Raw genomic sequence first — 22,915 nt, 5'->3', positions numbered from 1 at the left:
AGTGCAAAACGTTTTGCAGAAAGAACATGGTAAGAAACCGACTGTAGGAAAAAAAGAACATCGAACGGACAGTATATTTTTGCCTAGTTTCGCTACCATGACATAGCATACGCTACCAAATGGCATCTCCACGTCCTTGCCGTACTATTCAGATACGCAGCTACAAACGAAGTAAGCGGCTGATGATAGTTCTGTACAGCTTCTTCTACTGGCCGCACAGTGTCGCCTGCGTTCGGCGATGTATCGGCGAGAGGACGGCACAACGCCACGGGAGGTCAGGCGGGAAATTTAACGCCAATGGCTCGGCAACTGTGCGCCGCTGCTTACGGAGCACCAAGACCATCATCGTACTTCTTGGCAGTGGGCTTTTGCGCGCCCTATTGGGCAAAACAGAGAAGGCGAAAACAAGACAAGAAAAAATACTGAAAAGGCACAGCCCCACAGCTCGGCGGGTGAGCGTTTCTTCGCACTGGTTAAGCTTCAGCAACAGCGCAGCTCCCATACGCCTTTCTTAGCCTACGCCAACGGTTAACCACTGATATGAACAAAAACCCTTACACGGATCAATGAAAAATACGAACCTTGTTTACTTCCATTCGTCGTATCTTGTTGACGGCGTATCGGTCTTAATTGTGGTGTCCGGGTTGACTAATGGTAGGTATTAAACTTTTCGAGAAGCTCGGCTCTTTGCGAGATTGAACCATCGTAGAAACATATAGCTGTTTTGGAAGGCCAAAGTTCTGATTTAGGATGAATATATGTTGAAGTAATAACGTCAAACATTGATAGCGTAATGCGGTGCCAGCCATTCGAATGTTTGTTGATACAGTTATTTTTTAAACAGCAGTATAAACGCAAACCTGTTAAACACTTTCGAATTGTTAACGCACACACCTGACAACTCGTTCAAGCGCGAAATTCTTCTCTCATCTAAAGTCTTCTCATCCCCGCTGTTTTTAATAAAAATCTTTGTTTCATTAAATATGTATAATATAAACATTTATACAAAATTTAATCAATACAGTAAATCATTGTTCGTTAGTACAAGTTCTATAAAGCAATATAATCTATTAAATATTTCGACGCTTGTGAACTCTTCTCGTGTGTGCGCGTTATCAACATCTGGCTTTGTCACTAATGGCAACTCCAAGCCAGTGTTCATTAGGATTCGGTTGTCTCTGCACGCTACCCGGGTAGCCCAGCTCCTTATTGTGGCAGTTATGATATGGAGTAATAGATTTAGGAACGGAGCCCCATTTTTTGAGCGGTGTCCAGATTCGAGCTAGCGACCAGGATGATAGGTTTGCTACCACCATCACCGGATGCGTTCTGCATAGTTGTGTAACTTCTATATTTGTAACTATATCTATATAGGGCGGTGGATCCGAGAACTCTCTGAAAATTAGTCTAGAAAACCAGGAATATTGATATTTGACAAGTTGTCAGTACTTCTTGAGGGAACCGAACTTCTGGAGACACCTCTACCACAATAAAGCTATGGTCACAGCCTCTCTATTTGGGCTGGGTAAGAACCGCTCTTAAAAGTGCTTGAGACATGAACTGTGACTGGAAATTGAAAAGCCGTTCCACATCAAGCTTTTATCCACTTTTCTATGCAAATTGTGCCGTCAGAAAGACTGCGACTGAACATTAGCACAATCGAGTTCTTTTATCATTACTTTTTTGCTGTTCACTCGAAAAAGGAAACGATTACATACCCCGAGGAAGAGAACCCTAAAATTAAGTTGAGCCGAATATGTCATTCGCATGCTATGGCTATCGCTGTACCAAGGCTATTGGAAGTGCGATATCTGTCACGGTGGCGCACTCGTTGCGTATGCTAGCTGGTGTTCCAATCGATGAAACGAACGATGAAAGCTACGATAGAGCCACGCATTCACTCTTCGAAAGTTTAAGAGCGGGGCAAACTCGTCATCATCAGTCGCTGGGCGCAGCGATCTAGTGAGCTCGACGCCGGCTATGGTCAGGTGAACATTCACATGTTATTATTGTTGCTCTTCGTTTTCATTTGTGTGTCTGCATCTGTATGTACAACTGCACACTGGCGCTATGCACCTTCAGCAAATGTATCGAGCTTCATCAGCCTCGTCATTGAGCAACAGAGTTTGTCGCAGCGGTCGCATCGGAACACAATAGCGTCGGGGAAGGCGTTGGATAAGCGGCGTTGAGCCGACAAAACTCAAGCTGAACGAACGATTGAGATGTCGTGGGTTCGTCTTGGGTTAGTTGTTTTTCCTCCCAGCAGCCGAAAAGTTGAAGCCGAATTCCTCTGTGGTTCAGCACCAGCGATGCCAACGGCAGTGAGCGTAGCGCGACGTTCGTTTGTTAACAGCAGTGAATAGAGTTACTTTGACGACCGTGCTGTGGTAGGAGAGCAAGCGTAAGCGTAAGCGCGAGTGCGACCAAGAGCCAATAGTCAGCGTAGCAGCATCAAAAGCAACAAGAATAAATCGAATCGAATTGAGAATATTTTGCTTATGTCGCTGGCATGAAGCAGTATTTATCTCATCCGACTTTTGACTACTTCACACGACTCCTGCTCGATCAACCACCGCCTCGAAGGGTCGGGTCGCGTCGCGTCGCGTCATACCGACTTTAGGCGCAACACCGCTAGTGACATCACCGATCCGGACGACTGGACAACGACAAAAGTGCAGATTTAGATCTCGGCCGATCCCATAGAGCGCTATTGTAACGGCTGCTAGCTCGGCCTGTATTGCTTCTGCTGCTGCTCGAGGTGACGCCAACTTCGACTTCAAGAGTTTTCGTAAGGTCGTACTAGCCTCAACGTAGGAACGATCACAGTGGCTATAATAAGCGAATTGGTAAGGAACGTTCTTCTTTAGATGGTTCTGTTATCTCGGCGCGTTGATTCACATTAATAAGAAGTGATACATTCCATAAGCATGCACATATTGGGGGAGCGCAGCGCAGGAATTGGAGATCATTAGATGAACTATTAAGGGGTAGCAAGGTGCACATTTATAAGAAATTCATACTATTGACAATAGCTTAAAACCTTCTTTCAGTGTTCGCCGCTTTCCACTGTATATAGCTATGATTTATCTCAGAATCAATATGACACACGTTTCCCTGACCTAGCCAAACTACAACAATTCCCTATTGTATCTGATCGATGTTCAATAAAAGTATCAACAGAGGCCGGAAGAAAGCGTGACGAACCTTAGTTACGGACTTCAATCGCATTTTGAAGATTTGTAATTAAAACAGCAGTGCTATAAGATTGTCTTCGCCCAAAGTAGCTGACAAACGAGCGATTGGTTAAATGAGCAGCAATTTCGAGATGGAACTTATCCTTTGTAGGCGTCATTTATCATTGTTGCCGCTTACCTAATTTCGCTTCGTTTTGCCTAGATTATATCGAATGTGTTTCATGAGCAGCAACGGCATTTGCGTTTCGACCGGATCGTAACGGAAGCGTCTGCGCAGCCAGTCGATCGGTGTTGGGTCCGGATTGGTGGCACGTAGAAAAACCAATCTTCCTATTGTACGCCGTAATAGTTAGGATATTTGTGACATTGATGATCTCATAATTACTGAGATTAGATCGGTAAAGGCAAAGAACATACCGACAACAACAGCATTGCGTTCTGTATTCGTTTTATCTAGTGAGTGATATGATTTGTCAGCAACTACATGTTGTACCAGGTTAGGACAATATAGAAGAATGATGCAGAGATCTTTTGTTGCCGGTATCGTCGCCTTCGATAGTCATCCGGCGGCAGAAAAGCGCCATTGCCGACAAAGATCTTAGCCGCCGTAGCACAAAAATGAAGACACTAGCGGAGAAAATGAAATGTCATTATTTAAATTGAATTGAGCAAATCAATAAGTTTTAACTTTGGACACACTCGGACGATCGAAAAGCCAGTGTGGCCCAAGTGATACTATAAGGACGCGATCACCTCCGTTACCCGACGTCTTGAAAAGTATCCGAGCTGCGAAGTCCGAAGAGACCTAAAGTCATTTGAGGATCGACCGAACCACCGGTGCCGTTGTCGTCGGTCTGTGGCGATCGCTAACCCAGGAGCACACACTCATGCAGAATAAACTCAGACATAGAGGCATGCGTATATCGCCGACAGCAAGCAGCTTTTCTTGTATCACAAACACACATCTGTTGAACGTGCTCGAACACGACAATGGCTTTCACAATAGAGCCGACAAAAAGCAGCGGCAAGGCAAACAAATGAGAAAATAGCGAATATCGTTGTTGGTTCGGAACTGTCGGAACTTGACGTCTTTCAGCGGTTGAGCTCTCGCCTTATTGGGGGCGACGCTTCCTCAATCGACGCCTGAAAATCAGAAATAAGAATGCCAAGAAAACAGAAGGGAATGAAGAGATTGAAGCAAATGAGGATCGGATGGACAGAACGACAAAGTCTGAACATCGCAAAAAGGATTACTTCGTGATAAAAACGAGTAGCGGTTGTGATGAATGAGAGTCAGATGAGTGTCTCTCACTGTGTGCGTGCGTGTGTACAGAATACTAAATGAACGAAGGGATAGACAAGAGAATATGACGAGGTAATTAGTCTTACGGGATCCTAGCTGAATACAAAAAAAATCTTTCAAGTATAATACATAGATAACTATGCTTTTATTACGAGTTATAATTGAATTGTTTTAGCAGCCTTTCTATTTGTTTTATCAACTACAGGGCAGACTGTATATACTACCAGCTTTTCTTCGCGTAGCTGATTGCATTTGTTTGAATAACGAAAAGCGAACGGGAAAATATAGTCGCGCCCTTACGTGAGCCCCAAAAGACTGATATGCCCTACTCAATAGTACCAAGCTATCTTTAAATGATCTAGTAGAAACTGCTTAACAGCGTCCAATGAAACGATTGCCTGAAGAGAAAACTTGTAAATTAGAGATAGTATTAATATTTATATTTGACGATACCTGACTATAATGACAAGACACTGTTTTTCTAACGACGCCATATTTGACTTGGCATATCTACTAAAATTTGATATATGTATATTTCTTCCGAGCTCTGTCTATCAAAACTGTTGCCTTCAACTCGGTTTTATGGCTCGCTTGCTACGTTGCTATAGGCATCGGTTCATTTTGTAAGTGTGGAACTTGAACTTGTTTATGAATTTCGTGATGAAAGGCGTAGCCGTATACAGTTTGTCCATTTTTTCTAGCTCGCCATAAATGACACTTGACTGTTGAGCGAAACCAGATCCGGTTGTGTGATTTGTTGAGACACCGCGCGTCAACAATCCGTCAATGATGAAATTACCATCATATCCTGGGTATTCTCTGTTATTATTGTTACATACAATTCGAAACGCGCGCCAAACACAAGTGTTCGGTTGGTAAGTCAATTGCGCCCCGCGAAAACAAATACACTTTCGTTGTAAGATATCTGCGCATAAATCGCGCAGATAGAGACAAACGATCACCCCAAGCACACGCGTTTACGAGGTTATCGACATTCAATTTGATTGGGTGGCTTCGCCGGAGACAGGTTATGGGCACACGCTATTTTCGAGTCGTTATTTTTAAAGAATTAACATTAGTTGGCTAACCAACAAAACAGCTATCCGAAACGGTAAAAATACTGATTTTGAAACTTAGGAATTGACAGCACCAAAAAGTGCAAAATTCTATAATTCTACAATATGGTTATTCGTTGTAAATGTGGTTACATGTGGGCGGCAAACCCAACCACAATTCAAAGCAATCATCACAGTTCCTGTCACATTTGTCGCGGTCAGGGCTTGTATCAGGACAGAACAGCGAAAAGTTAATCGAGATTAGATCTCGTGTCGTTAATACACTTAAATAATGAATATATATAACATAATATTGACGGGCTTGCATATGGTGCGTTTACTTGGAGAGCTTGATCTTGTGCTGTCCTTTGACCGCTAGTTCAGCCCCACCATAAACCCAAATTAGTTACCTGTTAAGTGATCAACTTACAGTTAGCTGCCTTTGACATTCTACTGATAATCATAGACGCTGCGTATTTATCGATGTGCTATATGTATATATATTTCCTGACATTTGAATACTTTGCTTGCCTCGATATGTAATCTTTGACATAGATGGCGATTAGGTTAAATTGGATATTAGTATGAAGTATAGTTATGCAATTACGAACGAAGGATTAGGTAGAATCGGAAATTTTTTAAATGAGTTTTGAATGGAGACGATTGCAGCAACGTAAGTAGAGCTCTGTAGTGGCTTTCCTTCTGTGTTGTTAAAAAAAACGGGGATCAGAAGTTTTCGTTTAAGTTTTTATCGCAGTACTTTGTTTAGGCAGAGTCAAAGGGTAATATTTCTACTGCTTGTCGATCCGTTTCATATTTACTATAGGATGATGTATTGATAAGCTGAAAATGTGCAAAGGTTGAACTTGACCGTAATACTGACCCTTTTCTCATTGCTTGAATCTTGTCCGAGTTTTTCTTTCTAAACAAGTTGTTACCGATTGGAGTAAAAGCTAATATTCATGCCAAGAAAATTTCAGTTTGCCATGTTTTGTCATATCTTCCTCCTCCAAGTCTGTTTTACCTAGCTTTTCGACAGTTCGTATCTTCATAGATAACTGCGTTGATAGCTGTAATAAAAAGACTTAAGTATATAGAAATACAGCGGCGTGACATGGTTAGCTAACGGTAAACACCGGCCTCCTTCACTTCAGTAGCTGTTGATGGTTATACGCGCTTATTGGACAGGTGAGTTCGGGACACAGAAAAGTGAGGAATTTTGAAGTTGGCCTGGCTGCAAAGTTGTCGATTGAAACGGGAAATGGGCTATTCGCTACAGAAGTTCAACTTGTCTGACAGCGTTTGACAGCGGTCGATGTGTAATAAGTTCTTTTTTATTTCTAATCTTTACAACACTGCCTCCGCTGCAGGGGGCACACGCGTAACCGAGAAACAACAGAATCTTACTTCGAATAAACAATTGGTGATGACACGGATGTCGAGTGAGCTACCCACTGTGAACACGTGTACAAAATTTTCAGATACACATACACACGTCAAATTGTGCTCATGTAGTTCCATAACTTATCCATCTTCTGAAAAGAGCAATTCCTAGCGGTACCAAATTTTTCCAAGTCGAAACCTAAACTGCGACAGGACTAAACTTTCGACTCTAATCGAAACAGACATGAATTAGCAAAACACAAAATGTACCTGTAGTTTTACAAAAAAATAAAATAAGGAAACTAGTCTAAGTTAAATATCTCTTCGAAGTTGCAATAGTTTTTCGTTAGCAGTAACAGTACAAATCGCCGATTTATCAAATCATTACGTCATTTTCAATAAGTTCCTCTTTAATCCGCAAATAACTTTTGTATAGCACTTGCGGGTCCGTACTGCAATATTGATAGATGCGAACTCGTTGAACTACCTCTCAAATACGCTAAATAAAAAGTTCCAACTAAGTTGAATTTTTTTTTTGACACCAGATCAAGGATCTCGAAAGGTCAAGGTCTTAAAACGAGCAAAATGTTAAAAAAGCACAAAAAGTTACAGAAACCGTTAAAGCTTATCTGAACGACCCTACTAGCAGTTGATACTTTCCTGTCCATGATAGCTAATAATTTCCGTCTAATGGCCTAAAAAATTTTATTTTTATTATTTTCAAACATTCTTAAACTGAACTCTATTGAGGCTGGTTTGCCTTACTATTCTTTATCTCATTATGATTTCTAAGAAAACGATTTTCTAAGAAAAATGTAATTTATCAATAACGTGTGCTATGTATAAGTATTGTTTATTGTAGTACGTTCTAAGAACAATTGGATTTTGTCTAATACCAGGCGCAACGGACAAACGCATGCCCATTACAACAAATAACCCACAAAACTTTTCAATTTTGAATGTTTTGAATATATAGCGTGTCCAGAGCTATTATTTAACTGTTCAGTATAATTCTTAAATCATATAAGTTGGAATAACGATACTTTGATATACGTTACACGTACTCTCTTTTTTATTGAAGCCAGCGTCCTGGGAGCATCTCAACAGCTTTATACTTTTGATTTGCAGTACCCTGTATAATCTCGTTGTCGACGGCTTGCTTAAGAGAATCAATAGTAAGACAGGCTATGCCACCTATCGTCTTCTTTAAAGCAAACGGGCAACTTGAAATGAAGACTGCACTCATTACTTGGTTCTGTTTTTTTCGATCGAGGCCATTTTTTTTCGGGCAAGATTTCATAATAAGAAATTCTCTAGCCTTTATTACAAGTTCAAGCATCCGCTTACGTCAGAATCCGTTCTGTATTTTCCTAAAGCCGCTTTTTTTACGTTCGGCACCATCTTCTCATTTAACCCTTTCCTTGTATTGACACAAACTGACCCATGCCTCGTTTATGGCAACGATATGCTCCACACATATTTTTCGGCACGTAATAATTGTGCAAGGTCTCTTTCGAACGCATCACATATGAGTTTACCCGTTTTGAACTCAACTTCCATGAAGCCCACTTGTCACTTATGTTTTTCCATCTTCATAACAGGTGCTCTGAAGGCGACCCTATTGAGCTGATAGGTAGCGTTTTGTACCTGCTTTGTTTTACCAAAATGTTTTCCTAATCATGACAACTTATTCTCCTGTCTGGTAGTGTGATTACGTCTTCTGTGGCATTCGACTCACCGATTTACGTTTTTCAAACGATCCCACTAAAAAGAACGAATTGTCGTTTTTTAAAAAACCAAACTTCAAGGGATTCCATCAACGCGCTCAATTTCGAAAAACAAAAACCTAATTGCTGAGCGCTGATTTTCTGCGCTAAGTGACATTTTACGTCTAAACCCACTATTTAGTTTCTGATGATGCTCAATCAGATTCCAAGCGTAGATAACTAAAGACCGGATATATTTGGATATATATGGACCAAATTTTCCTGGTGATGATGCAGAGTTTCAAAGTTATACAAATTTTTCAGCCGATAAATATCTCCACCGAAGCCAATGAGAGTTCTTTCTGGAACAAGTTTACAGACAACACTCCTATTTAGTCTGTGAGAAATACTTGACCCAGTCAACAATAATAACAGCCACCATTGTCATTGCAATAACAATAATTATAATACTTCGAGCTGATGTGTTGGCATAATGTTAAACTTCGAAGCTCATAAACAATTTCGGCTTCTATGCGTCACGTATACGCTGACCATGTATCGACCTGTAGCTTCTTCGTCGATGAAATACCAACATAGCTCTCATTGGACATTCAGGTTCAACGACCATGAAACGCATCAACGTGCAATTACAGCTGCTGAACGTTTAACCATCGCTATCTCAATAAACACACACCACCCAAAGCGGATTAGAACCACCCATCACATTATAGACACCATTGGCAATCGACAACTTTTCCGGTGCATTTATGACGTGATAACTTTAATGTTAACTGGTTTACTGCATTGTTCGCTATGGAAACTGCTCCGCGCTTCCGTCTAAGTAAAGCTAGTGAACACGCAGGGGGTCGGTCGACCAATACGCGACCCGCGAAATTCGAAATTTTCGGTTGCAAATGACTAAAAAGACGGCAAAGACTTGATGACAACAAAAAACAGCTCTTTTCCTGGTGGGTGCTGTTCCCCCTTCCGCAGAAGCTTAGCGATATTGTTATCGAAGTCATCATCAATAGATTGTGTCGGAGTAAAATAGCGCATCAGCATAAACATCGATGGACTTAACTTTTAAGCCTTGTTAATCCTTCTCCAAAACAACTTAACATTGAGATGAGGATCGTATTAAAGGAAGTCATTTTTTGCTTTTAAAAAGACGTTTGATAATTCAGATAAGCAGAGACGTGTCCGGGATTCATAGATAAAATATCAAACAAAGTTGTAATAATTTAGAAAAAAAGTTCGCAAAGCCAAATTATATTTTCAAAATTGTTACAGAGTTATTAAAACATGTGACTAGTGCGACTAATGAGCTTGACCCGTAAAATTCAACAGACTTTGCTATTATAAATCAATACACAACAAGCTACATTTTTATTTTTATTCATATAATAAATCTCTGCTATGATAATTAGCTGAGAGAGATTTTTAAGAGCTTTTGATGCCATAAACGAATAGACGTCTAACAGGACAGTTACTCCTAAAGGGACGAAATCTAGAAATACGCTGGTCATTTGAAGGGAACATTTGAACTTGCTGATGCAGCAACCATTCGAGCAATCTCATCTCTGCTATTGTTTCTTGTAAATAATAAAATGTTGTTTGTTAGCATTTGCTAACTTTATAAATAAACCTCCATTAAAATCGGGGAGTTTTTATACCCACACACCAAGAGTATCATGTGGATTTTTTTTGGGGTTATTATTTAGTTCTGGGCTTGTATACGTTTCGCGGAGTCACCTTTTTTTCTCTTCTAAACCACATTGATTGAAACAAAACCACTTCTTGTTACCCGCAATAATTCTGTCTTTAGGTAGTCTTCATCAGCTCCCGGATGGCTAAAGCGAAGTGAATCTTCCAAGCCAAGATGCCATTTTTGAGCCTAGAAGTACCCTCCACACTGCACGGGGCACAGATATGCTGGGCTATTGCGATAGGGCAAAGGGCGAAGTGAAACAAGTAATGAAAACCCCGTTTGTTCACCCAAATATCCGTTACGAGATGAACCGTACCAAATAACAAAATTATAACTCGCATATAACACTTACGACATCGAGTGGCCAATAGGAATACATAAACAATGAGAAAATATAGGGTAAAGAGAACTCCTAAAAAATTGCCGTTGCTTTTTCTACCAGCTATATATATGTGCATGGATAGACACACAGTCACCAAAATTATTATGTTAATTATAATAAGCTATAAGCTGCCAAAATTATTGCTTTTCTAAAAATGTCTATATCATTTTTTCACCCACTTTGGTACTTAGTAAGAGATAACCAAGAGCTATCACTTGGGTTTTCGATACTTACCCGGTCGAGTACACTAATAAGAAACTGTATAAAATCTTACTCGTTATTTCTGCTTAGGGCGCAAAATTCTTTATTATTATTATTAAAGGCACACTGGTATATTTTATTTGGTTAATAGCTCAATTTTTTCCAATTGCAGGTTATAGGTGAAAACAGTTGCGGCTGTAAAAGCAACACATCATGAATTCATTTTTAGCCCTTATACCGTTTTAACAAAGAACAGACTAAATAGCAATCAACACCTGGCTTAAATGATATTAATTTTAGAATCAGAAATAACTGCGCTTACAACGATAAGTAACCCCAGGCCGCGTGAAACTTGCATCTAAATTAGAAGGACAGGCCCTGCCATCAGAGACCGGATAATGCAGATAATAGCAGTAAGGAGTAGCTGCTTTGTCGCAGACCACTATTTGCAATAACAGCCACGCTAGTCAAGCACCTCGGGTAGCTGATGACATGAGCGCCCTGAGGGCATAAGAACCAACAGGTCCTTTATAATACCAAGTACATCGCCACTCCAGAGCATAGACCTCATTTCTCGCCTGGTGAGCCCCACTTCGTGAAGTCCTCAGTTGATACTTAGCGAATTGAACTACTTTTCAACAGATCCTTCGTTTATATGCTGATTGCTCCCACAGCCATGAAATATTTCGAAGTTGCCGATACTTAGCTGAACATATCGGATCTCAAGTAAACCCTGTCCATTTTTACCTGCATATTAATTTCTATGTGACGAAACATGTGTGACTACTCGATTTGAAACAATATCTATGACAGCATCTATACTTTGTATAGTATTCTCTTACTTTGTATGTATTTTATGAAAAAGAATCGATCTTGAAAGGAACATTTGAGTCTGCTTTTCCTTGTTTCAGCCTTTTGCTAGGTCAGAACGAGTGGAAAATTATCCTGCTACATTTATTTATATCCCAAGATGCACTAAGCCTCATAAGTTCAAGTTTTATATACATGTATATATATATTTGCTCTTGTTTATGCAGATGTCAATGGATCACAAAAGATTTACACAATAATCATGGGATAAGTCACTTTATCAGTGGATTCTCCACACACGTTTCATCTATTCATCGACCAGGCCTCGCCGCCATTAGCAAACCTACGAAGTCAAATTGTTTGGCTAGATGAGATTACTCAATTCTGTACTAAATCGTGTTGTCACGCTGCCGCTCCGTTCTTCTGTATTATATTCCATTTCGCCGAATAGTATCCCTGTATCGTTCGTCTATTCGGCCGCGTTTCTATTGGCCCCCGCAATCTTCTTTGCTACAGGCCGCTCGGACAGCCTTGAATTCTGTCCAAAACTTTCATGTATTTCTCAACTGCTCCGTTACTTTTAGCTTCGCCTCCCTGGCTACTTCCGACTATCCCATGTATCTACCCTTTGCAAACTCTCTACCTCGGAAGTTCCTTCTGCCCTGATCTTTCGTTTGCCAAAAAAGCACACTCATCGGGTTCAACTCTAAATTGTCTATTTATTGATCTCAGCGTCCTTTGCCTCCATCCGTGACCCTCTCTCCTTCTTCCTTTCGTCCTTTTTTTTTTTCGAAATGGCCGCCTCGTGTGCGTCGTCAGAGTCTTTGCTCCACTTCCCTGATAGCACATAGTCCTATTGGCGGCGAATGTATACCGGTGTAAATTGGAATAGAATAATAATAATAATAATAATAACCTACACGTGTGATTTTCGCTTCCCCGCTCCGTCAGAATACGTTGCTATTTATTATAATGATATCTCTTTCTTATTACGTACAGCGTGTATGTGTGTGTATGTAAATAAATTGATGTGTATTTATAATAGTAATTATCTCGTTATACATCCGTCACTATTAAGGATTATAATTATTAATATCATTATACTTAATTAGTTATTATACACTACTTCGTGTCGTGTGATTGAATTAAGTAAATGGGAGAACTTGTGATTGGTAATACCATGATTTAGAATTATGGAGATGTCTCTTCCTCATCATCTTTTTCGTTAACACTGTAACAGGGTGATTTCCTTTACATGCGCTCGTGTTAATGACGGTGAGCTTATTATTATGGTCGGCCTGTTTATCTGTCTGGTTCTTCACAACTTAAACTTAACTCGTTTGTTAAAAGTGCGGAGAGGGGCTCGCAATCAGGTTTTATTATTATCATCATCATCATCATCATCATCATCATCATCGCAATCATAATTATTTTCCTTTGCATTATTTTTTATTATCATTGTTCAGTTGAGTCTGTCTTCCGTCCCATAGTTAATTGTCATCCTATCGTTCAGCCGTCTGTCCATCTGCTGCCTTTTCTAACGCTGAGTTTCGTTTCTTCATATTACTGTTACTTGTTGTGTGTATGAGGGAAAAAGATGGTTGGTTATACACCACCATAGAAAATGCTTCTAATTCCACCTATCCCTTGCCTAGTTCACTTATCATTATTATTATTACTATTATAATCATATGTCGTTCCCTTTTCTCATCATCCAACTCTTCTGTGACAAAGACCTTTTTTTTTTTCAAAAAAGGGCGCGCTTTTATTGCATGTGTACATACACGTTGGTGGCGCATCCAACGAGCCCGATGACACCTGCGAGCGCTCATAGATGAACCCCCGAGGGACTGGCTAGGGTTGCCGTGCTCACAAACATCGATAATCGATACTCTCATAGTATACCATATGTGAATGTTTGAATGAATGTTTGGATGCATAACGGGTTGAAGAGTGCCTGAATTTTTTCGTCTCCGTGTCCGGCGTCCGTCGTCTGCTTTGCACACCCAATCGCTCAAGTCCACTCAACATTTTTTCTTCGCATGATGTTGAGACCTGATATGTACAACTAGAATACGTGTGTGTGTATATATATGTATATATACACATAATGCATTATATGCTTTGTCCAAGCGTGTGTGTTTTGCTTACTTGATTTCGTGTTTCCACTTCGACTTTTCATATAATAATGTATTCTCATCTTTCTTTGTGTGTATTTATATGCAGATGGTTACTTCCTGTGAAAAGTGCCCATGCGAGCCATTTAAAGATTATGCGACTAGAAAGTAAAACCAGAGATGTGGCCATTTTATTCACTTTATATATATATATATATATGTATTGGCATCATCACCATCACTCATTATATTTTATCATCGTTTAATATATTTGTCTCCATATAGCTTGTAATGTAATAAGCACAATTCTTTGTATCATAATAGCCATGATACAATACACACACACACACACATATATATATATTACCAATTAATGATTGACCAATCATTGAAGTACTCCATAAGAATATGCTACAGGATATTTACATTGGTGTGGCTTGATCACGCGTTTCCCTTGTATTACTTAATAATAATGTTATGATAAAGGGAGGCGCTCCGAACTTGAGTCCCTCTTGCCAACAGGATCTTTGTGTACGTCGTGGTGGATTCATTATCAACGAAAGTGTGTCGTTATTCGGTGCTAAACTGGATAACGCTCCACATCATGTCGACTACTTTTGTTGCTCCATATTGTTCTTATCAAAGAGTTACCCAAGCGGCACTTCATTTCTGTTCGGCGGCTGTCGAAGCTCTTACAGCCTTCCACGTAACACGCAAGGATAGGTTGTGCACTGGCAGAGGACTTGTTGTCGTGAAATCGTAGATTTTTCGGAGACCGTCCGTGGACTGCTGACCAGTGAAATGGACGTTGTTTACAAGGAAGCCCCGGAGGCCATCTAAACATCTTGCCCATCACTTTTCCCCGGTCTCATAGGTTTTTTTCGGCCTTCATTCAACGATGCCCCCTTCTTTGATAGAGAAAGTCTATACGCCAGATGGGTCCAGTTCGTCAAATTCTTTCTTTGGCGTTCGTACATCACATTCGCGCTGGTATCCATTGTATAGCGGAGCGAACGGTGAGTGGAAGAAGGCTTCTGTTTACATACTGGCCACTCGCGGCATGCCCTACTAGCTCTCTATGTGGCACGCGAACACGTTGCAATGAAATGCGGCGTCGTCTAATCGATTCTATATAAAGTCCACCCTATTTTAATTCGTTTTATTATTATTTCGAGCCACTTATTAATCATTACGTATGTGTGTTTATGTCCTTGAAAACAGAAACACACTACTGGAGAAGCCGATATTTATACATATGTCGAAACGAGAATGTGTGACAAAAACGAGAGTAATGAGATGGGTTAAATAAGCTGAACCGGGCCTCACTGCCCGAGTTGCATGGAATCCTTTTTGGCCAGAAACTTAGTAGTCCAACTTCGTAGCACATGTTTTCTCTTTTTCATATCTCTCATGTTACAGCATTTCGCAGCCGCGTTTGTCTCATACTCATTGCTTCGATTAAGTTCTATTGCACAATCGTTTCAGTGTCCTCCACTTTGGTAGTTTCCGAGGGCAGGACGGTCGTCTGTGGAGGGTTTGTCGAGTCTGGCGAATGCACATCCGACGATTCTGTCTTGTATTCCGTTTTGTTTGGTAGTCCCGATAGCGGACCGCCGTGGTTGACGGGCGTGATCGAGAGTGAGCTGGGCAGGAATTTGGGCGCGGGAAGGCCATGCAGGCTGTGGCCGTTGACAGCGACTGCCGCGTTGAGGCTGGTCGCTGCTGCCGTCACAGGGTGTACAGTGCCGGGGGGCATTGCGGACGGGACTGGCATACCGCCGGGTGGCGGCGGCAGTTGCATGAAGAGGTATTGCAGATATTGCTCGAACGACGGAACAAGCGAGGACGCCTCTGACGGGTTTGGGGCTGTGACCGCCCCGAAGGGTGACAGGCCCGATGGGAAGCGGGGCGTAGGTGCGAATGGGAGGCCAAGAGGCTGACCCGATAGGGAGGACAATGAACTCGGCAGAGACAGGCCGGGATGGGTGGCAGCAGGCCCAGAGGCGGGAAGACCCTGCGCAGCCGACGCAGGGCTCCCGGACCGTCAGGTGATCGGAGGCCCTCCGCCTGGATTCGGGCTAGGGCTGCGGGACGGGGCGGGCGACCCGCTCGAGCTGCTTAGCGCTCCGCACGGCGATGTTGGCCGCGACGTTGCATCGTCCATCGAACCGTCGCCCTCGCAAGAAGATAAAGCATCGTCCGCGAGAGAGGTTGCGCCGGGCAGGCCGAGGGATTCCGCCGGCGATCTTTTATTCAGCCCATTCGACGACCTCGAACCCGGACCACCGGGTAGAGAGTTGATTTGATGTTGCGAGATCTGCTGCTGGAGTAGTCTGAAAGGGTAGACCAATGGCACAATAGAATGAAAAAAAAAAAAGAGTCAAATTAGTTTGTATTTAGGTAGGCCGTACGACAAACATACCGATATGTTAAACACACGGTGTATATATATACGGATATATTAAATATAGATATATGCACACTAAACCTATGTAAACGCGTCACGCAGCTGAAGCATTAACTTCAAGTAACGTAGAAAGGGTATCACAAATGCAATATAGAAGGTTAGTAATATTCGAACTTTTCAATGCTTTTATTACCGAACCATTTATTCACTAATATCAATAGTTGATTGTTGACTAAATCACCTTCTAAACGTACAAATTCAATGTTTTTCAAACGTTTTTGACCATTGACAAACAGGTTACACATATTTCGACTTCCACTGCTGAAGTATAGAGGCTAACACCTGTGTTCGGTCAACGATCATCATAATATTTAGAGTGATTTAGTTCGTCCGTCAGAAGTAATTCGTGGCTAGAGATCATTCTTCGACTACATAAGCATAGAGCGATGCTGATACAATCAAGATTTCGATGGTCAGCCGTGTTCTTTTCTCGACCATCGAATAGCAGCAGCGTCTCACGGCGAAGTATATGCCAATAGGTCGATGCTAGAGCATCCATATAATCATTGCAACGTTTCAGCGTCAGCATCGGCAGTGACAAGACATGAAATAGGTTGCATATCTGATGATATGGCGGGGGAGTGCTGTGCTGCCGGCGTCACATCCTGCACAATCTAAATTGGACACGGCAAAAGAACAAAAAAAAAAAAAAAAAAATGGCGTCAGCAACAGCGATAACTCTACTGATTTGATGCAGTTCGTTTCTGCCATTAAAACTACTGTATATCTCAGAACACGCGAAATTGCTACGCGTTTTTGCGGCAAGCTCAGCTGATCTTTTGAATGATCTTACACACATCATGCCACTTACAACTCGGCCAGTTGTTATTACTCCTGCAGCTCTGTTGTTCGCCACTTTTTTGCGTCACTGCCTGCGTGTTTTCCGGCCCAACGTTGTCTGTTCAGTAATTGCGGCTCTAGGCCACATGAAACGCACATGTGGCGTAGTTGGTATTGCTCATTCAACTCCATACCGGTTTCGTGTAGGAAAAAAATTTTGACCTGATACCGCTGATGACTCGACCGACGGAGAAGAACACGTCGCATGGCTAACACAAAACTTTGAAGCGCAAAGATCTTTGATTGATGGATAGGATACCTCTTGTTGTAGCCTTTTTGCTGCTGCTGGGGGGGGGGGGGGGGGTGGTGCCGGTTTTCAAGAACGAACAAAAGCAGGAAAATGGAAGGGGAATTCTATGGTTATCGATTTTTCGTTTGTTGTGTTTCCCTTTTTTTTGTGAAGCTCGTTCTTTTGGACGACACATTTTTCCATTTCAGGTTTGATGGTCAACGACTCCATCCGCCATCTGATACTCGATTCAGCCAGCTTTAACTTGATCTAACAGTCTGCATAGATCAAGCCTCTACTGTTGCTGCATCAACTTATTCGTACGCAATTACCAACAAGCACGAGCGCCGCTGCTAACAAACGGCAAACGCAGATCCTCGAAATCAGTTACATATGGAGGAGGACTAGACGGGAGCAAAAAACGCGAAGCGACATCAGTGATTGCGAGACCCCCTGAACGAGGCATGTAGCGGCAGGAGTCAGTGACCCCATCCAGAGACCGCTGTTCATCTGCTTCTTTAGCGAAAAAGGAAATCCAGACCGGGACGACCCCCTAGTCTACGCAACTGTTGCAATGCTAAGCTTACCAACCTACCATTGCAAGTACCTTTACATTGCCTGCATTGACATGTATAAAACCTCGCAGAAATGCCGAAGTAACAAATTGCTAAATTAACACCATGAAGCATGGTAGATAGTGGCCGAATGCGAATCGCCAATGTGGAGCATTTACGCCAGCCCAGACACGTTTGTGGAATGAGTTTTCACAAAAGCGGCGAAAAGACACGACCAGTATTACCCCCCCCCCCCCTCTCTCTCTCTCTTTTTCTCGTACTCTTCTCGTACTCATTGCGATATGTAGCTATTTAATTATATCTAAAACGATGGCTGGCGAAATTTCCGTTGGCAGTTGTTGACTAGTTTATGTAGATTGCTACTGAAACGTTCGCGGTCAGACGATGCGTCCTACGATTGCTGCTTTGCAACCACTGACGACTGACGCTAACGTTTATGCGGGCTGGTCTTGTTCTTTCTCTACGATAACAAAGACGCCGGAACTTCATAATACATTCTCATGTTGCCACCGCCGCGTTCGACGGATTCAGTGTTTCGACTGATGTGACTATAGCTGATTGCTTGGTCATGTGAAACAGTTGGATGATGTCTCTGGACTTCCTCTTCGAAGTCGCGGACCACTCTCTTTTGCTTGCTTCATCTTGCAGTCTCCATCTCGCCGAAGGACTGACAGCACCAGCACGGCCACGGGAATCAGCGATAACAAAACGAAACAACGCTAGGCGGAGTTTCCTGGCGATTTCTGACAAACCTCTATGTACTATATAATAGCATGGACATAAAGATATGCTCAAATGTACATGAGTGTTCGTGTATGACATACTTGATAATAATAACACATTCTATTTACAAGTTCGCAAATATAAGACTGCATAAATTATCGAGCATGTAAGGTTACTTAATATTGTTCCGTTTCAGAGTTTCGACAGTGGCTTTTTGCTCTTTTCTTTCTACCACAGCTCCACAGGGTTTTGCTGGAAGACCGAAAGTTCTGAGTACGTATGCGGTAAACACACGCATACATACATACATATCTGTGTATCCATGAGGATCTATGTACAGTTGTGTGCGTGTATAATACTGTAGGTGGCCGCTGCTGATATAGAAAATATTGGCCATATAGTCCTTTAGTGAAGGCAATAGTCAACGGTCGTCGGTGCGGGCTACGGAATGCCAGACTCAGCTGCATTTGTAACAATCCAGTTCGATCAAATGGCAATTGCATATCAATGGTACGCGTAACGTTCGCAATTTGCCTAATGTACATATACCTTTCTATAAGTGCCCCTTCTGTGTCCGCTAAAGAAGAGGACGTCACTCCACTATATGATAACGGACAAGGACACGCGGAATTGCCGAATAACGTAGTGAGTCAGCGATCTGAACGTTTGCGTACAAGAAGCTTTCATCTCCGAAGCAAGCAAGATTGCTCCTGTTCGATAATCAGGTGGAGAACGCTACGCAGCCCCCCACATTATCAACGTTGGCTTACGAAACACCTACCGTTCTTCGCTGGGTTTGACTTGCGTTTCTATACAAAAGTAATGTCCTTTACATAAACGTCGCTCTGACGCTCCTGTTGGTTATGATAACGATCCCTGGTAAAACACTAGATAAATCCATAATACAGGTAGGCTCAAACAACGTACAGGCATATGGCAACCTGCCAGCATTGGATTATACGATCAATCTCAGTGGCACTCGTAGTTCGTGAGAAAATATTCCATTTGAGATTTTCTACATGGAACAGCAAAGGTAATCATGTGTAACTATTGCACAAAAAAGGTGGAGAATATTATTACATTCGTTTTATATACATTTCTTTGAAGAAGCAACATGGTAATAATCGATAATATATTACTACTGAGTGATCATAATTTTTTGAGCGAAGTGTTCCCGAACTATCGAAAATACAAATATGATTTCGCTGGCCCACTTAAACTAAACGTGATTAACTTAGACAAACATGCAATCTTTCAAACGCACAGCTAGTTACCTGCCAACGTTTCCATACCTGTGCTAGCAGTAACCAACAAAAACCTTTGTCACTCATCCCTACCACAAGGGTCGCCGGTTCAAATAAACAGCATGTGTCTATATGAACCATTTATACTCGTTCATTGACTCATCAAATACTGGTCATGGAGCGTAAGTTGCTTGTGGGCATTTCGGTTCCGAGAAGTAATCCTTCACCGACGCCCTCGTTCGGTACTTCGCCAATGGGATAGACATCGCTGCCAAAGTAAAAAGAGACAGTACGAAAGCTCTCATCTAGCCACCGCTATGAGTTCTAGAGAGGCAAGCTCTTCCATACGCATAGCACAAACGTATCCAACTTCATCATCGTCATTTCTATTCATCCCGGTCGGCTCCTCAATCCTGACCCGTTCGTGCTTCACCCCTCTCGTTTCGCGGACCACTTCTTCACCACCACGAGCAAACTCCCACGCGGGACTCTCCCGTTCGTTCACTCGCCTTCCCGACCGCTTGCCCGCCCGTTCTCTATGTGTAATATGTTCTTGAGTGTCGCTCTGCGGTATCGGCTAAACCGCAAGAAGCAAATCTGCCACGACTTGAACAATACAATATACTGTTATAAGCAATCGATTGAGCTTGCTAGTCTACCATAGCCATGCGGTATTGAACTTAGTTCGGTGTGGTCTTTTGCCTTTTGATAGCAGCAAATCCGATGTGCTCCATCTAGTGAGGTAGTCTTGAAATTTTCTCATATGAGTGATGACCCCTCGCTTCCCGATAGAGAAGACGAAGCGCAGGACTTACCTCAAGAAAAAATAACCACCTATATCACTCTCCTATATATTATCTCTAACCAATGTAACTGTCGCTCATCATGACAGCGAAACCGGAACGAAGTAACTTGTAGGTAATGAGCGAACAAAAGAAACACTGCTATCTATACGCTCACATGCAAACTCTGAAACATAGCAGAGCCCCAAATGTGCAATGGCCAGTCACCTATAAAAATACCGTAATACCCGGCGATCACGGTTTCCGTAATTCCGTACGCACTCATCGAGTAGAAGTCCAAATGTAGAAGGGCAAATGATGTACATTGAAAATCAGGGGCGATTAGAGCTAAAATAACAAACTAATTTATCGCCAGTGTTGCTGTGCAATCAATTTGATCGACTAAAAACCATTATCCACAAATCAAGCTACCGCTTTCGATCATGCTATCCGTATCAGCCCCTTTGACAATCGTCAGTACCGCCATTCGGCTGTTTTTTTGTCGTATATGTATCACTGAGTAGAAAGTGGGTACGAACTCGTTTGTTGGTATTTCATCGCACTATCTACAATGTGATGAGTTGTATTTAGTGCAGTTTAGATGCTAAGTTGAAGCAGTAAATCCTAACAGCGGACACAGCGTCCATGCAATGGTTGAGTCTTTGAGGGGGATTTTAAGGGATCAGGCGGCTGCATCCTTCCTCTGTCTCTCTCCGTCTTGCTAAGAGTGTTGTTCGCTTGTCGACGTTACTTTAGCCCGGCCTCACAACCTGAGCCTGACCCAGCAGCGAACGGTCAGTGCAGGAACGGATCATTTCCGTTTCCGCTTTTCACGCTTCCGCCGTTTTGAAATAGTGCGCACAATAGCGCGATCTTCGCACCCTTCAAGAGCCCTTTCCTGCTTACTGTCTACCAAGCAGAGAACCTCGGTTGATTTTCCTTTAACTAACTATAGCTCTTAGCTATAACTGTTTTTAAGATTGTTGAGCTGCTTGGATTTATTTTTCGTCAGTTTTTTTAATACAACATCGTAAAACTAAACTTGCCTCGAAGTATAAAGCGCTCTTGCGTAATGCAGTCGCTTTGACATGTTCCAGATGATGCTGGAAGGAATGGCAAATTCCTCGTCTTTACATCATCTGCCTGTTTGTTCACTCTTAGATGACTCATTACAATCCCAAATATGTACTGTCACGGTCGCTTTAGCATAAGCCCCTGTCTTTGTATACTATACACATATGTTTATTTGTTTATATTCATACGCAACTGTGTCGATGGACTCTGAGGTTTTTGTTTCCATCTTACATTCTCAGTTTTCCTCGGTCTTTATCTTCATAAAGGCATTTAGTTTTCCTTGTTTCTAGGTGGTAACAGAAGTCACCCCCGCGTCCGAGATGCTCGGGCCCCAAAACGCTAGGCCCAATTTCACACCAGCGACCTATCTTGCTATATATAATATGTGCTTAGCATTGGGCACCAGCCTTTGTGAGGGTGGGCCAAATTCACTAGTATGTCGTACGTATGCTTCGAGTACTTCTCTGATTCTGGGCGTCCGGACGTTTTGTGTGTAATTTTATAGATAAGCCGCGGCCGCCGTCGTCGTTGTTGTTTCGGGTCCAGGTGCCGTCGCCGACGCAGCTGCAGTGTCAGACTATTTTATATAGCATACAACGTAAAGACTACAGCTCCTGAAAGATGTGCACGCTACATCATTGTTGTTTAGCTCGTGCAGAAGCACGTGAAGCTATACTCCTTTGTTGGAGGTTACAACTACATTCAGGTACGATCAGTTCTTTCTCAGGGAGCTGCCCGGCTGACCAGTCGGTAGCGCGAGCTCGCGCATTACTCGAAGAACTGACGATAACGACGGGACAGACAACAGCCACAACAACAACAACAACAACTGCGACAGTCACAAGCGGCCGATAGAACGGCCCTTTAAATCATTACGCTGGGAAAAGAGCCACCTGGGTAGGCCCCGCCCTCCTCAAGCTCTCTCTTAGGTTGGGAGCGGGGATCTGTGCTGTACTTGAGTTTCGCGCGATTCACAAACTGTAAGACCACAAGCACAGATCGACAGAGCTGTACCATCAGTGGGTCAGATAAACGGGGAGCAAGACCGCAGCAAAACCGATTGGGAATCAAAGAACCCACACCGACGCCTGCCGCGCTATTCTTCCCTTCGTCCGCTACGCG

At 42.4% G+C, this 22,915-nt stretch overlaps 1 protein-coding gene across 1 annotated transcript in view; it reads right to left on the bottom strand.

Moving 5' to 3' along the window:
* Positions 1 to 15,891: 15,891 nt before the first annotated feature.
* Positions 15,892 to 22,915, bottom strand: part of LOC111247844 (homeobox protein SIX6-like) — a 69,515-nt gene continuing 62,491 nt past the window's right edge. The window contains exon 2 of the mRNA XM_022799298.2: positions 15,892 to 16,192. Within this exon, the coding sequence (XP_022655033.1) occupies positions 15,904 to 16,192 (289 nt within the window). The 3' untranslated portion in view covers positions 15,892 to 15,903. The remainder of the gene's footprint in view (positions 16,193 to 22,915) is intronic.

This window comes from Varroa destructor, unplaced genomic scaffold (assembly GCF_002443255.2).
Source record: "Varroa destructor unplaced genomic scaffold, Vdes_3.0 BEIS01000003.1, whole genome shotgun sequence".
Classification (NCBI taxonomy): domain Eukaryota; kingdom Metazoa; phylum Arthropoda; class Arachnida; order Mesostigmata; family Varroidae; genus Varroa; species Varroa destructor.
Note: the sequence above shows the minus strand (reverse complement) of the source record. Positions and strands in the feature narration are given on the sequence as shown.